The sequence below is a fragment of the Octopus bimaculoides genome, chromosome 2 (assembly GCF_001194135.2).
Source record: "Octopus bimaculoides isolate UCB-OBI-ISO-001 chromosome 2, ASM119413v2, whole genome shotgun sequence".
In the NCBI taxonomy this organism is placed as follows: Eukaryota; Metazoa; Mollusca; class Cephalopoda; order Octopoda; family Octopodidae; genus Octopus; species Octopus bimaculoides.
This window is the reverse complement of record NC_068982.1, coordinates 91,922,705-91,940,823: the sequence shown is the minus strand read 5'-3', so window position 1 is coordinate 91,940,823 and position 18,119 is coordinate 91,922,705. Positions and strand designations below refer to the sequence as shown.

Here is an 18,119-nt window from a genome sequence, read left to right as displayed (position 1 = left end):
ATATCAATTATTATTTTTTAATACAAAACTTTATCCCATCTAACAGCCGTTTCTGCTTCCAATGTTCCACACCACTGCTAAAGAAAATTCTGAGAATAATATTCGTCATATTTTATAGCACATTCGATCTGGAACATGGAGCTTCATCAGAGTAAAAGAAAAGAAAAGATAAAGAACCTTGAGAGAAGCAATGAAGGCTTAATATATTTGTATCATACCATTTTGCAGTGTAACGCTTCATCATTTACTCAACAGCCTGAAGCGTTACACTGCAAAATGGTATGATTCAAATATATTAAGCCTTCTTTCCTCCTCTCAAGGCTCTTTTCTTTTCTTTTATTTTATGTATTTTTCTTTACTCATTCCAGATTGAATGTGCTATAGAATATGATGAATATTATTCTCAGAATTTTCTTTAGCAGCACTGTGGGACATTGGAAGCAGAAATGGCTGTTAGATGGGATAAAGTTTTGTATTAAAAAATAATAATTGATGGTAGTCAATTGTTGTTGATCAAGATTTCTCCATTTTCTGCTTAATTTAAATTTGATTCCTGATGAAATCTTGTTTATTTTTGTTATTGCCTGTATCCTTTGAGCATAATATGCTTGCATATGTATGCCCAGGGTTAACATAGGTAATTTATACTGGTAGTAAAATGCATATTCTTATCCTTGAGACGGTTATTCCAACTGCTAACTCTACTAACCTATGTATGTATGTATGTATGTATGTATGTATGTATGTATGTATGTATATATATATATATATATATATATATATTATAAGGGTTTTAACTTTAAAATTTTCATATTCCTCTGGAAAATTATTATATATATATATATATATATATATATATATATATATATATATATATATATATATATATATATATACAGCAAAATAATCACAATAACTGCTCTTTTCCATGTTCTTGTGTCTATAGTATCAAATATTATGTTAACTGTTTTTAGAAAGTAATTATGACCTTTTTACGAGTGAAATAATATACCTTTATTTGATTTATTTTTCCAAAAGCGGTTGATTTGCTGTGAGTGTGCAGAAGTTGTGGTTTATAAAACTTCCAGTAACAATGAAACCGTTTGTCAGCAGTGTCTTTCAAGACGGACTGAGCGTAAAGAAACCATTCAAGAAATTGTACAGACAGAAGTCAACTATGGCAGAGACCTTAAAATTATTTTGGAGGTAAATTTCTACCAGCTTTCTTCAGTTTTATTGATTCTCAGTCATGATTTCTTTCTCCCTTTGTGGACATTTGCATGCTTTCTGTAGAACAGATTTATTGGAGAATTACTTTCCTGTATTGTGCAGAAGTTGTCTTTTATTTTTGAAAACTTTAGCAAAAATAATTTGTTGTTGCTCATGGAATCGACAAATATTTCTATATTGTTGAACTATTCTATCATTACTAACCCCTCAATTATCAAGAGGGGATGAACCCTGACATCAGGCAAGGAGACTGAAGTGAGTGGAGTTATGTGTCTTATGCAAGATCATGAAACAACTATAACAATAGTGAAGTTTGAACTTTAACCAAATGTTCAGTAATTCAACTATTGGATGTAATTTGTTTATGTTGTTCCTTTTTAGCCCAACATCAGATCTGATTCAGTAGGCCTGTGATCAAAAGCATTCTAGCCATGGCTACCTCATCTTTTTTGTATGTCTAGAACATTGTCTATTAACGTGTTCTTCCTTTTTAACATATGGCAGGATATGATACGAGGGAATTGAGCTGCTATTTCTAGCATGTTGAACGTCTGTGTAGAGCAGTGGTTTCCAACGTACTAGATTCCCTGCATCTGTAGATCACTCCCTACAAACTTGACTCAATGTCTAAAATACAAATGTAAATCAAACAATTAGAAAAATCTGTAAACACTGAAATTAATCACAATTACAAGCAGAAAATGCACAACTTCTTTGTTCTTACTTCTCATTCATGATTTTATCAAAACATGGAACTTTTATGGAACTGATTGCAATCTACAGGTCTTACTTGTGGATTCAGGTGATTTGTAGATTTTGTCTTGACTGACAAAAGAGAATTCAAACCAAATTCACACAAGTATGCTATTACAAGAGGAATGAAGACACACTTATGGGTTATAACTTACTAAGGACTAAATCTACATATGTTGAATAATAAAGATGTAGATGCATTTATTAGAATAAAGTTATTTTTAAGAGTTAATTAATAAGTCTATTCTGATAAGAGATTACCACTCTCTTTTCACACTTTCATGAACTTACTTCCCCATTCACCTTGTCTAATCCACTAGACCAATTCTCTTATATTCATCTACTAGTGATTTAGGGACACACCCTTACACCTCTTCATGACTACTATCTCTCATTTTCCAATTGGGGTAGCCATGTACCTTTTTTTTACTGTAAGATATCTGTTTCTATCATACTGTAACATTTCATCACCTGACATTAAGCCATCTCCCTCAGTACTGTGTCCACTCAGTTATGGGGTTTGTCTTGCAAGTTACTTGGTGACTTCACTAGTACTGGTGCCACATAAAATGCACCCAGTAGACTCTGTAAAGTGGTTGGTATTAGGAAGGACATTCAACCATAGAAACCATGCCAAATCAGAACCTGGAGCTTGGTATAGTGCAGTTCTCTGGTCTGTCGGCTTCTATTAAACCCATGCCAGCATAGAAAACAGATGTTAAATGCTGCCACTGCCAATGATGACGACGATATACTTTCCATCTTTGTCACATCCTTTAAAATGCATCTTGCATTTACAGAGGATGCAGGCAGCTCAAGTTGGGAACCACTGGTGTAGAAACTCCCTGATTAACTTGTGATTAGTCAGTAATTTGTTTGGCAGTGGGGATCAAGGGTTTATACTAGTTTGTTATTTAAACAATCTTCTTTTAAAGTACCGGTGGGTATAACACCTACAATCTGACTACAAACATGGAATGACACTATTTTGTCTCAGAGAAACTTCCAGATGCTCTTCCTAATGCCAACCACTTTATGGAGTGTATTGGGATATTTTATGCAGCACTGGCATGGGTACTTTAATGTGACACTGACACAGGTATTTTTTTTAAGTAGCATTGACACCCATGAGCCCACAAGATTAGGATCACTCAGCTGTCAGCTGAAGAAGGATATAGGGGACATGCCTGTATGCAAAGATAACCACAATTTTACTTGACTTGACATGTCTTCTAAATCACAGCAAACCACCAGAAGTCTCATAGTCTCATATTACTAATTATTATACAAATGGTATCCAGTAGAATCAATACTATTCTCATTAATAGCTCAAGAGACAAGGAGAGTGTTAGAAATGTCCTGGATTAACCCTTTTTTTTTTACCATATTTCTGTTGAGATACTCTGTGTTTCTTTCAATTAATTTTAAGTATAACAAAGAATTTAGTAAAATAACTTAGTTGTCATTAAGTTAGTGTTAAGAACATAAATTGTGACTAAGGTTTGGTGGAAGATTTTAATTTAGAACTTTTGAAAACCAGACATTTATACTACAGAGCCAGAGGTGGCTTCAGGCGGGTTGGTATCAAAAGGGCTAAATGAATTTAGTTATACTTCTTATATCATTAACAACCCCTATCATATCTATAACTACATTGTTGATTATTAAATTTTTGGTTTTACTTTTTATTTATTTTACATCTTGTTTTCCATTTTATTTTCTTGAATATAAAAGTCTGGAGGGAGGGGACTGAATTCATGATTTTGTTGGCCCTCAACGATTGATGACATCAGTACAGTTAATGTTCATCTTTAACAAATGCAAATCAATAATTGTAAAGAAACAAAAAATAATACTTTAGAGAAATGAAAAGCAAAGGTGACTGTTGCAGAATTTGAACTCAGAATGCACTGAGTTAGAACATAAATTACAATGCATTTTGACTGATCTCACTCAAACAATTCTACCAAATCACCACCTTACCCCCCCCCCCCCAAATAATAATAATAATAATGATAATAATAATAATAACAATCCTTTCTACTAAAAGCATAAGGCCTGAAATTTTTGGGGAGGGGACCAGTTGATCACACTGACTCCAGTATTTCACTGGTACTTAATTTATCAACCCTGAAAGGATGCAAAGCAAAGTCGATCTCAGTAGAATTTGAACTCAGAATGCAGTGATGGACAACAACAACAACAATAATAATAATAATAATAATAATAATAATAATAATAATAATAATAATAATAATAATAACAATAATGTGCCAATTATGATTGGGTCCGCCAATTATTATTGGGTCCTTGGAGACAATATCAGAAGGCATCAAGAGGAATATAAAGGAAATCAGGATAGAGTGTCCAGAAGAACTGTTACAGCAGGTTCACTTCTTTTGGCATGGCCAGAATAATCAGGAAAATATTAGATAGTTGAAAAGAACATAGCATGGTACTGTAGGCTGCAGGTAGTAAACCCACTTTGCATGCAAGATTCCAGGAGTTCCAACAAAACCTGAGTTACAAAGAAAAATAATAATAGTAATAATTATGGCTTAACATTTTGGTGCAAAGTCAGCAGGTTGGCATCAAAGGGTTAAAATTGAATCTTTTCTTTTAGTCTTCATGTGGTATATTTTTTAATGAAATTCGTCACCCATGCTTCCTTATTTAATTTTGAAAATAATGAAATATGTGAAGGGATTTAATAGAATACTTAAACTTCTTCATTATTAAGCTGGTATTTGGAAAATAATTTACCAAAATGTTCTTAGATATATTCATAGTGAAATGTTTTTACTTTAGATATAAACACTTTAAAAAGAGAGATTGTGTATTATGAAAGTAGAGGTGGCTGAAGGCATTGACGATCTCAAAAGGGTTAGGAAAATGAATGAAAGAAATTGTTATTGTTTTTATCATTGCAGGAATTTTATATACCTATGAAGAAAGCCAATCTTTTGGAAAATAAAGAATTAGCTTCAATATTTTTGAATTTAGAGGAACTAGTTCATGTTAATGAAAAATTCACCAAGCAGCTATCAGGAATATTACAAGAAGCTTCCAATAAAAAGGATGAGGTTAGTAATGATTATGTTCACCTATTCTATAATGTGAGGATCAGAGGCATGAGTTGTTCATGATTGTGAGACAGAGTGTTAGAGAGAACAGATGTCATTAGAGAGAAGTATATCTGAAATGACAAAGGCATCCTTGCCATTGTTGTTAATGTTAAGAAAAAGGCATGGAGATGTTATAAAGAGAAGCTGTTGAACATGGGAATGCATGGGATAAAGAATAAAGGGCGGCTACCTCATGTTGACCTGACTAGGAGACCAATAATTCAAGATGACAGAAATGAGACCTATAAAGTGATTAAAAAAAAAGAAGGTAGGGAAAACAAGTGGACCAACAAGAATAGTCACTGAGATGCTCATAATATCAAGTCAGTGACTGGCCTAGCAGTATCATTGTAAACTGCTACAAGGGTAAAGGAGATACTTTAGAGAGAGAGGAAATTATAGAGCCATCAGATTCTTGGATCAGGCTGTAAAGGTCACATAGAGAATCATAGCACGAGTAATCAGAGATGGAGTTTGTTCAGATGAAATGCAGTTCAGTGTTATGCCTCAAAAGAGGTATCACAGATGCAATTTTCCTAATAATACAATTCGGCTTGAAATACTTGGCTAAGAGTAAACAACTGTAACTGGCATTTGTTGACTTGGGTAAACCCTTTGACAGAGTGCCACACTCCATTATCTGTTGGTCAAGTTATGTATAAGGCTATAGTAAGTAAAGTGAGAATGAATTTAGTGTGAAGATAGGGGTCCATCAAGGCTCAGTTTTCAGCTCTTGCCAATTCATCATATTGTACAAGCCATTACAGAGAAGTTTAATACTAGCTGTTTATGGGAACACTTATATGCTGATGATTTAGTTCTTACAGTTGAATCTTTATTAGAATTAGGAGAAATTCCAGGCATGGAAGCAAAACCTGGAATCAAAAGGCCTTAAGGTAAACAGTAAAACTAGGGTTTTTAATGACAACAATGACGACGATGATGATGAAAGAAGAAAGGAACCTGGTGTCAGGAAAATAGCCACACTCAGTATGCAGAAATGACTAAGCTGTATTCAGTGTGAGCTATAGACATACAAAAGATATAGTGATCACAGATACACTACCAGAGAAGGCATGCTTTATTTGTGGTAAATGCTGTGGAGCAAAACACACAAAAAGTACACTGCAAACAGACTGTCTTAGATGTCTGGTTAACTCACTGGAAGTAGTCAATAACTTCTGTAACCTATGTGACATAATTAGCAAGGGAGGCAGTTGTTCAGAAAATGAAGTAGTGAGAGTAAGAATGGGTTGAAGAAAATTCAAGAAGTCAGTACCTCCAAAGGCAAATATAGGCTATGCTACATGGTAGTGAGATGCAAGCCTTGGATGTAGAAGGCTAGAAAGAACTGAGACAAGTATGTTCTAATGGATGTCTAATGTGAATATTCATTATACTTGATTACCAGAGTACAAATGAACTGAGAGTAAAACGGAGTATAAGGGGAATCAGGTATTGTGCTAGTATGGGTATATGATGCATATGGAGAATACATGCTGCATAAGGGAGTGATGAGCACTCTGAGATAGAGGAACCTACAAGAAAGACATGGGGCAAATCGATGAAAGCTGATCTGAAGATGCTACATCTTGTAAAGGGGAAAACAAAAGACCATGCCAATTGGTATTTTGTAGTACTGTAGAACACCAGTCCACCATGGCAACAGGTACACCAACTCTAGGGTAGTGATTAGGGGCTGCAATAATATTTGCACTGGTAGGCCAACATTTACTGTCCCATTATTTTAATACTTGACCCCTACCTCTTCCATCTGTTTCTTGTTCAACCCCCTTCTTGCTCATTTCCTTAAAACTCATAACTCTCCATCTCTTATCTCCCCACCATTTGTGCTCATTACTCTGCTTGCTTGCTTTTCAGCTGTGGCCACCATCACCACCTCCCCATAATCAATCAATTCACTATGTTGTACTGCTGGTCTGTATGTGCTCTCCTCTGAACCCACTCCTATTGCTATTTCTCCCATATACTCATCTTTATCTCATCACTCACCACCAGCTTTACTCAACCTCTACTGCTATGACCAATCGCCCCCCCCCCCAGCCACTACTTACTATTGTTTTTATCTCATCATCAATCTGCTGTTACCAATCACTCCCCCTTCTTTCTGATTGCATCTACATACTCCTGCCTTCTTCATATCATATTCTTGTTCCTTCTACCCTCCTACTCATTAAGAGCCTTTTTCATGTCATTGTTCTTTCTCTTCTTTCTCTTCTTTCTCTCCTATTCCTCTTCTTTGTCACCTGTACAAGGGGGTGCTGAAAAGTTCCTGACCTTAAGTGTGTCATAAAAGATCTGGTTGGCGGCCCAGCCTTCCAAATGTTTTTACAAGGCTTAGAAGAATTGAAGGACCACTGTAATAAGTGTATGAATCTGAGAGTGAATCTGTTGAATAAAATCATAATTAATTGATTCTTCTGTATTTTCTTTTACCCAAAGCCAGGAAATTTTCAGCACCCCTCGTACAAATGTATATTCCCTAATTTATTGAATATTTTCTATATCTACATTTACTTCTGTATCCCCATCTATCAAATATGTATTTATGATATTTCTGCTGTCATTTCCAAATTTACATTTACAAGGCCACCTCATGTACTGTTGACAGTGTAAAGTGGTTGGCTAAATGAGCAGAGAAAGTCTTATAAGAGTTATGAAGTCTCTCAAGTCATGTCTTACCAAGACTGTTTAACTCTCTTGTGTTGGTGCCATGAGAAAATGCACCCAGTACATTCTGGTTGGTGTTAGGAAGGTCATCTGTCCTTAGAAATAAAACCAAATGACATGTATGAGTACCTAGTCTTTGGGACCAATAGCTCTCAATGGGAGGTAGCTCAGACCATGATGACCTTTTCAGCCCATGCCAGGATTGAAAATAATGATGATGATAGCAGTGGTGATGATGGCAGTGATGATGATGATGATGATGATGATGATAATGGTGCAAGGAATATTCAGTGAAAATCTTAGTGAATGTTGTTGCTATTGACTTTTAGAGTATTTGTTTTCATTTTAATAACATGCAAACAGGATATTTTCATGTCATTTGTCACTTTTTTCTTGGAAAATTTCCATAAAACTTTCATTTAAATAAAGCTCAAGCCCAGATTGCAAACTAGAAAATGATTGGACTAAAGCATGAATAAAAGATTACAAAAAAAAGAAATATGACTATTTATATTACTGTTATATTTATGCCTGATTAAGTGTCTGTGTCAACTGTCGCTTAGTATTTGAATGGAAAATTTCCATAACACTTAGATTTGAAGTTATTTCCTTTCTTTTGATTACTATTCAGGATTACCAGAAAGTCAATATTGGTCAACTTTTTCAAGAATACTTCCATATGTTCCAAGCTTTTGAAAAGTACTGTGTAAATCAGGTAAACAATATTGCTGTTGACCCTCATTTGTCTGCTAATGTTTTAATTCGTCAGATCAATTTATCAGATAAACTGCGCAAAATTTTGTGAACAGGAAGAAAAACAGTAATAAAAAGTTAAAAGAGAAACAGAAAAACATTGGGGGAATTTGGATACATTTAAATAAAATGCAATTGCATCTACTAGTTAAACTTGTTATGTGCATGCATGGCTATTGGTACTGGTTTGGCTATAGGTGCAGGCATGGCCGTGTAGTAAGAAGTTTGCTTCCCAACCGCATGATTCCTGATTCAGTTGTACTGTGTGGCACCTTGGGCAAGTAGCTTCTACTATAACCTTGGGCTGATTAAAGCCTTGTGAATGGATTTGGTAGTCAGAAACTGAAACAAACCTGTTGTATATATCATCATCATCATCATCATCGTTTAACGTCCGCTTTCCATGCTAGCATGGGTTGGACGATTTGACTGAGGACTGGTGAAACCGGATGGCAGCACCAGGCTCCAATCTAATTTGGCAGAGTTTCTACAGCTGGATGCCCTTCCTAACGCCAACCACTCAGAGAGTGTAGTGGGTGCTTTTACGTGTCACCCGCACGAAAACGGCCAATATATGTATGTATGTATGACATGTACATGAGTGGGATTTTGGGAGGTGTACCAGATGTAATGGTGGGATTCAGTTTCTCGTTCAGGTGCTCACCAATATATTTTCAAGGTTTTAAAACAGATAACCCCAAAACTGTTTACCTCATAAAAATCTGGTCAGTTTAGTGCAGCTAGCAGATGTCCATACTATGGTTGAAACAATAGAATTAGTAATACTAGCCAACCAATGTGACTTAAGATTTCTTGTTGGAATGTTCATATATTAGCTGATAATGCAGGAACTTGTTCTAAACATAAAACAACCTTCTTGCTAACAAACTATGAAACTATTCTGTAGATGTTGCTGCACTCACAGAGATATGTTTATTGGGTAATGGTCAGGTCACAGAACTAGGTGCAGGGTATACAATATTCTGGAAATGAAAAGAAGAAGGACAACAAATGGAAGTGGGTGTAGAATTTGGCATTGAGATAGACTCAAAGTTGAATGATTTACCAAAGGGTATTAATGAGAAAAATATGAAATCAAGAGAAGATTTCTATGCAATGATTATAAGTACATATGCACAGAGTTTAGATAGTAGTGAAGAAGCAAAACTTGGAATTTTATGAAGCTTTAAAAGAATGTTTGCATGGTATAGCCAATTCTGATAAAATTATTTTGCTTGGTGACTTTGACACTTGATTGGAACACCTGGAGATATCTTAGAAGGAATGGGGTTGGGAAAATGAATGATAATGGTTTGCTATTCCTTCAACTTTGCACAGAGATGAATTTATTTATATCAAGTACCCAGTTTAAACAAAAAGAATGTCACATTACAACATTGCATCCTGAATCCAAGCAGTGGCATCTAATTGATTTTGTAATTGTTAAGCAAAGAAGAAAGAAAAATGTACTTAATGTGTGTTCTTTAAAAGGAGAAGACTGTTGGTCAGATCATACACTTGTTAGAGCAAAACTTAAAATGGCTATACAACCTAGGCACAGATGGTCTAACAATAAAATTTTACCAAAATGTATTAATGTAGGAAAGCTATATTAAAGATCCTGATGTACTGGAAATTTTCCAGGGACATCTTTCATTGATTCAGGATCCATCTTCATAGGATGAATCATAAAATAAGTTATATGATATCTCCTCTGAATTTCTTGGTTTTCAAAAAGCTGAGAATCAGGATTGATTTGATGAAGTCAGCTGCTTGAGCATATGTCAGCACTCAGAAAAGCCCTTCTTCAGATTAATTTATTCCTTAATAGATACAAAAAGAAACATAAGCTGAAATGGGTCAAAGTAAGGGGACAAAGAGTAATAAAAGGTATGAAAGAAAATTGCCTGAGGGATTTGTCAAAAGATATTCAAACAGTTACTGATTAACATGATGCTAAAGAGTTCTATGCTCTTATGAAAAAAACATTTGTTTTCAAAATATTATCATTCCCATAACACACAAACACACTCATATATATATTCCTTCATGTTCTTTCTTTGTTTCATTTTAGTCTATTTCTTCATGCATGTTCCTCTTGATACTAACCTTTATTTCTTTTTCCAAGTAAAGGATAACATTCACACAGATATATATATGTGTGCCTATGTATGCATAGATGTATGTATGAATATGCATGTGTATGTATGAGTGTATATCTATTTATCTGTCTGTCTATGTGTGTGTGTATGTGGCTGTGTGGTAAGAAGTTTGCTGTTCAACAAGATCATTCTAGGTTCAGTCCCACTGCCTGACACCCAAACTATCATGCAGTGACATGCATCATGACTTGCTATATCCCTTGGGCTGACCAAAGCATTGTGAGTGGATCTGGCCAACAAAAATTGAAAGATGCCTGTTCTGTATGTGTGTGTGTGTGCATGTGTGTGTGTGTGCATGTGTGTGTGTGTGTGTGTGTGTGAGTGTGTGTGTATATATGTGTGTGTTGTCCCCCACCACCACTTGACAATCAATGCTGGTTTGTTTACATCCCCTTAACTTAGAGGAAGTACTGGGGTCAATTTGATTGATTGAAACCCTTCAAGGCAGTGCCCCAGCATTGCTGCAATCTAATGTCTGAAACAAGGAAATGATAAAACGTTATACATGCATACATACATATATATATCATCATCATTTAATGTCCATTGTCCATGCTGGCATAGGTTGGATGGTTTGACCAGGGCTGACAAGCTAGAAGGCTGCACCAGACTCCAGTCTGATTTGGCATGGTTGTTTATGGCCGGATGCCCTTCCTAACACTAATCACTCAAAGAGTGTAATGGGTGCTTTTACGTGCCACTGGCACGGGTACCATTTGTGTGACACTAGTGTCTGCTTGGCTTGATGGGTCCTCTCAAGCATGACGTGATACCAAAGGTCTCAATCATTGCCTCCTAGGGGCCCAAGACTCGAAAGGAACTCAGCCACTTTGCTTCTGTGAAGCCCAACGCTCAAAAGGAACTCGCCTCATACATATCTATACACACACACACACACACACACACATATCGTAAGTAAATCACAAATTCAAAAGAGAAGCACACTCTAAGTTATAGAGCAGTAGAGTAATTAGATAAAGATAGTTATGGCTGGTCTATAGGGTTACCCAGGGTTTCACATCCATAAAGTTTTTAGCTTTACAGTGTCTGCTCAAGCCCTAATGGGCTGTGGCCTTTAACCTCTATTCAAAGTGGACAAAGAAAAGACCTCGTGGCTAGTTGTTGAAGAACATATGGACAAAGGTGAGATGCTGTAAAACTAAGAGCTTTATGGATGTAAAAACCTGGGTAATCCCATAGACCAGCCATAACTATCTTTATATATATATATATATATATATATATATGTATACACACACACACACACATGTACAGGTGTGGATAAGCACCTTAAACAAGTGTCTTCTATTATAGCCCAGGACTTACCAAAGCCTTGTAAGTAGATTTAGAAACTTAAAGAAGTCCACCATACATATGCATGTATGTGTATGTCTGTAGGTATATATATATATATATATATAAAATGTGCTTCAGTGACTAAAGTGTTTTTTGATTCTTATTTCTAGCAATGCTGGTGCTCCCTGTACCCTTTGTCACATTTTAGCGATGGTGAATTATTTCTTTTGGTTTTGGATTGCATCCAGCCAGCTTCATTATTTTATACGTACAAGACTTTTCTCAAGTTCCCAATGTGAATTTGTCTGTGTTAATTACATCTCAAAGATAGAACCTTGTATCTTTGTCGGAAACTGGCTCCCTCCCAGTGGAAGATTTATAATAATTAAAAAATAGAATAGACATATATACACACACACATGCACATGTGCACACACACACATACACACACATACATACATACATGCATAAACAGTACACATTGTAAAGAGGTTAGCATTAGGAAAAGGAACCAGCTATAGGAACCATACTAAAACAGACAGCAGAGCTTGGTACAGTCTTTTGACTTGCCAGTTCCTGTCAAACTTCCTTATCTATGCCAGCATGAAAAATTGACTTTAATGATGATGATGATGATGGTCATGATAATGATGATGAGGATGATAATGATGACAGGCAAAACCATAATGAATGACAAATTCAAAAACAACAACAACAACAACAACAAAATGGGTGTTCATAGTGAAAGAGTGCTTGCACTGTCATATATGTAGGAGAAAGTAAGGAGTAGAGGAAATGGAGGGAGGAACAAAAGAATAGGAAATAGGAAGAGAGAGTCAGAAGAAAAGCATGGGAGTAGCTACATAATTTACAAAATACTGACAAGAAGTTGGAGAGAGAAAACAATGTGGTCTTTGAAGGCAGAAAAATACATATTTGGTGTGTATGTGTGAGAACATGCACGTGTGAATGTGTACGTGTGTGTGTGGCTACATGTGTGTGAAGTGTATATGTATATGTGTGTCGGCAGAATCATGGGGAATTTCAACCATGTTTCGTGGTCTGCTACCACAACAGCTCCTTTATAGGATCCAGTTAGCTCAAGACATCATCAGGAGGAACCATGTCCGGTTTCGGCCCCTACTCCTCTACCATTGTTTGTGACTGTTCTAATTCAACTGTGGAATGTCCGTTGCTATGGTTATTTTCCAGGAGGTTCTGGCCACACGTCTTACGGTTCATCAACCTGCGTTGTTGAATTACTTTCTTCCAACATACCTTCCCTTGGTGGATTAGGATTCAGTTAGCTGAAGACATCAGGAGGAACCATGTCCGGTTTCGGCCCCTACTCCTCTACCGTTTTGACGTGGCGGGGCCCCCCTTTTCGGAGGTGTCTTCAGCTCTGGTGTTGGGTGCATGTCTTCTTTCTTCTATTCCCTGGCCTCTTCGATGCAGCATCAACGAGTGAGTGAAATGCTTAGCGGTATTTCGCCCGTTGTTACATTCTGATTTCAAATTCCGCTGAGGTTGACTTTGCCTATCATCCTTTCGGGGTCGGTAAAATAAGTACCAGTGAAGCACTGGTGTCGATATAATCGACTAGCCCCCTCCCCCCAAATTTCAGGCCTTGTGCCTATAGTAGAAATTATTAATGACTTGTAGGCATGTGGTGTTCCATTATGCAACTGTAATATACTATAAAGTATATCAAATGTTTTTATAAGTCAACACCACGTTCAACTGCATTAGCAGTGCTCTTTACATTATCTTGTTAAGGTTATAGCTACAGAAATTATAGCCAGCACCGAATTTTTGCTACAACGTTTCGTATTGAAACATCAGATGTAAACAAACAATGAGATTGAAGACAAAATTGGGTAATGAGTGCATATGCCATATTTCAGGGGATTTTGCCCCTTCATCAGCACCCATCTAACTCACTCTCACCTGAACACATTGCTTATATAGCCACCACATTAAGTTAAGCTATTGGGTATACTAATTTTCATATTAAACGCATTCCTGGAGCTGGTATGTAAGCATTACCATTAACATTAGACGGCTGCTGATGAAGGGGCGAAACTCACTGAAATATAGCATATGCACTCATTACCTATTTTTGTCTTCAATCTCATTGTTTGTTTACATCAAATGTTTCGATACGAAACATTGTAGCAAAGAGTCATTGTTGGCTATAATTTCTGTAGAAATAACCTTAACAAAATAATGTAAAGAGCACTGCCAACGCAGTAGAACATGGTGTTTGGCTTATAAAAACATTTAATATGCTCTATAGTATATTATGGTTGCACAGCGGAATACCATGGGCCTACAAGTCATTAATGTTTGCATTCCAGCTCCAGGAATGTGTTTAATATGTAAATTGGTATACCCAATAACTTAACACCGCTGTATGTGGTGGCTCTATTGGCAATGTGTTCGGAGGCAAGAGTGGGTGCTGATGAAGGGGTAAAAACCCTTGAAATATGGCACATACACTCATTACCTGCTTTTGTCTTTTGTCTCATTATTTGTTTACATCTGATGTCTCAATAAGAAATGTTGTAGCAAAAAATCAGTTTCTCGAGAAATAACCTTAACATTATATCATTATCATCGTCATCGTTGTCATTTAATGGCCACTTTCCATGCTGTCATGGGTTGGATGGTTTGACTGAGGACTAGTGAGCCAGAAGGTTGCACCAGGCTCAATCTGATCTGGCAAAGTTTCTATAGCTGGATGCCCTTCCTAACGCCAACTATTCTGAGAGTGTAGTGGGTATTCTTTTATTCTTTTACTCGTTTCAGTCAGTTAACTGTGGCCATGATGGAGCACTGCTTAGAAGGGTTTTTGTTGAGCAAATCTACCCCAGGACTTAATTTTTAAACCTGGTACTTATTCTGTTGGACTCTTTTGTTGAACCACTAACTTACTGGGATGTAAACACACCAACACCAGTCATCAAGTGGTGATGGGGGACAAATACAGACACAAAGGCACACACACACACACACACGCACACTCAACGAGCTTCTTTCAGTTTCTGTCTACTAAATTCACTCACAAGGCTTTGGTTGGCCTGAGGCTATAGTAGAAGACATTTTCCCATGCAGTGGGAAGCAAGTTTCTTATTACACAGCTACGCCTGTGCCTAAATATATATAATTTTTGTATGTGTGTACATGTACAAAGAAGAGAGGGAAACAGGGAGAGAGAGAGAGAGCATGTGTGTGTGCGTGTGTGTGTGCAAGAATGTGCGTATGTTTTATATCCTTGTGTGGGCTTCTTTGTGCACATGTTTGTGTGTGTCTAAGTGTCAGAGATGCATGGGTAGTGCATATGTACATGTGTATGTGTGTATGAGGCTGTTTACAGGGTTGGGATGGGCAATGTGTGTTAGTGTGAATGTGTGTGTGTGTGTGCTTGTGTGCATGTGTGAGTGTATCAGTGTATGTGTGGACTGGATGTGGGTGTGTGTGACTAAGTATGTGGTGTACATATGATATGTTTCTGTGCATAGGTGCATGGGAAGGTATGGAGCATTTTATACTGCAAAAAATGGGTGGTGTGTTGTGTCCAAATGCTAAACAGAGACATATAGACATACATACAAACACACATACATACATACATATAAGCATACATAATCAAAGAAAATTGTTGAGCCTCCAACCAAGCCTTTCACAATGACCTTGAAGCCAGGAACTTTTCAGCATCCCATCATATATATATATATATATATATATATATATATATATATCGTAATTGAAATCGTAATTGAACTGTACTCGATGACTGGCACTAACAGCACTGTCGAGCATGTTCATTGCCAGAGAAGCTGTCTGGCTTCCGTGCTAGTGGCCCGTAAATAGCACCATTTGAGCGTAATCATTACCAGTGTTGCTTTTTAACACTTGTGCTGGTGGCACGTTAAAAAATCATTCGAGCGAGGTTGTTGCCAGTGCTGCTTGACTGGCTCCCGTGCAGGTGGCATGTAAAAAACACCTTTTAAGCGAGGCTATTGTCAGTACCGTGTGACTGGCCCTCGTACCGGTGGCACGTAAAAGCACCCACTACACTCTCGGAGTGGTTGGCGTTAGGAAGGGCATCCAGCTGTAGAAACTCTGCCAGATCAGATTGGAGCCTGGTGCAGCCTTCTGGCTTGCCAGTCCTCAGTCAAATCGTCCAACCCATGCTAGCATGGAAAGCGGACATTAAACTATGATGATAATGATATATATATATAATTAATGGAAAAAATGGAAAATAGAAGATATGAGAATCTTTATTGATTACTACAATCATTTCGATCCATCTAGCATTACTCTCTTGCTGATGGGATGCTGCACAACTGATTTAGGTGTATCCCTCAGTGTAGATGTGTCTCCTCAAGTGGTTTCAAGAGGTATTTCATTCAAACACACTCTGCATCACACAACTTATTACTGCATGTTTTATTCTAGGTCTTTGTAGATATAAATGGTAAATTGACAGATACAGTCATATTTAACACGTCCAAGTACACTAGGACATGCAAAGACCATAGACTGCATAAATTGGTTTGAGAGAAGAAATTCTCTTTATAGACAATATGAGTGTAGACACCACTAGGCTATGAATGATATCACTAGATTGTAGAATGCATGCTAAGGAGACATAAAAATGACAATGACAACAGTGATGATGACAACAATGACGATGACACGCTGATTGCTTGAGACATCGTTGATATAAATTTTTACTTTCTGTTTGATTCTTATAGTCATCTGTGCTCTTTTTTTGATAAGTAGAGATAAAAATTGTCAAAATGGGGATGAAATATGATTGCTTCTGTCATAGCTTTGAGCCTTTGGAAATCTTAAAATTAGTGCTGCAGTATAATAGAAGAGCTAATGAAACCTCTACATGGTTACTCATTCTGCTAGAAACAGAGCTAAATCTCTCTAAATCACACCTTTCCACCTTAAATAAAGAAAATTTTCTTCATGAAGGGATCATCTACAACCACAAGGTGTTGTGAATGATTAGATTTAATCAAAAGGTCTTAACCTGCCAGATGAAATTTGGTATATGTTTTTTTATCACTGCTAAAGTAATTAAGCTAGGTGTGAATGCAGAAACAAAAGAGTTCATTGTATTATCATGTTTGACGCCACTGTGAAACACCATCTTTATGATAGAGCACCACTTATAGACTTTATTTGAAAGAGCAACAAGAAGAGAGGAACTAGAAGGAAACTGAAACTACATATCAAGGTATCAACCATAAGATGGGGTTAGAGTCCTACCAGTCACTACTTTACTCATTTTCTGTCATACATGTCATTTGTGCTTGACTTTAAATTAGTTTTAATATTTTAAATGATTCTTAGGTCTAATCCTTAGATTTTTTGCATTCAGTTGACATTTCCTTTCAGTTTACTACTCAGTTTTTTTGTATTGACTTTATGTGGAGAAATCAGATTCAGAAAACTCCCAAAAGAGAAAATACAAAAACAAACAAAAAAAAAATGATAATGGCTCAGTTCTTTCATTTTCTTTCAACAGACATCTGCAATAGAAATCTTAGAACAGCTCGAAAGAGATCGAGAAGTTCTCCGGGCATTCCTGCAAGTATCGCAGGCTGAAAATAGTCTACTCCGGCGTATGAATCTAAAATCTTTTCTAATGATCCCTGTACAAAGAATTATGAAGTAAGTATTAAGCATTACATTCAAACTTTACAATTTTCTAAGTCTTGTTATTCCTATTGAACTCTCATGGCATTCACATATCTATATATATAAAAATGAGAATGTGTGTCTGTCTGTCTGTCTGTGTGAATCCCTAAAACTCGAGAACTACGCAACCAATTTCATTCAAACTTTACACATGCCTTACTTAGGGTTCCAGTTGTGTTTTAGTCAAAAAAAATTATTAACTTCTTGCAGAGTTCGAGCACACGGCAACATAATATCTCCTCCACTATTTAAGTATTACGTGTCAAAAGTGAAACAAAAACACTCATGTCAAATACTTTCACTTTAAAAATGAAACTATTCCACTAACTGAAACAATCACATTTCGATACTGTAGTGACAGATACTTTCACAGAGAGAGAAAGAGAGA

At 36.5% G+C, this 18,119-nt stretch overlaps 1 protein-coding gene across 4 annotated transcripts in view; it reads left to right on the top strand.

Moving 5' to 3' along the window:
• Positions 1-18,119, top strand: part of LOC106873936 (neuroepithelial cell-transforming gene 1 protein) — a 93,970-nt gene that overhangs the window by 36,896 nt on the left and 38,955 nt on the right. For all 4 annotated transcript variants that reach the window (XM_052978437.1, XM_052978436.1, XM_052978438.1 and 1 more), the window contains 4 exons: positions 1,039-1,206; positions 4,914-5,066; positions 8,431-8,514; positions 17,559-17,704. In XM_052978437.1, coding sequence (XP_052834397.1) covers positions 1,039-1,206; positions 4,914-5,066; positions 8,431-8,514; positions 17,559-17,704 — 551 coding nt within the window. The remainder of the gene's footprint in view (positions 1-1,038; positions 1,207-4,913; positions 5,067-8,430; positions 8,515-17,558; positions 17,705-18,119) is intronic.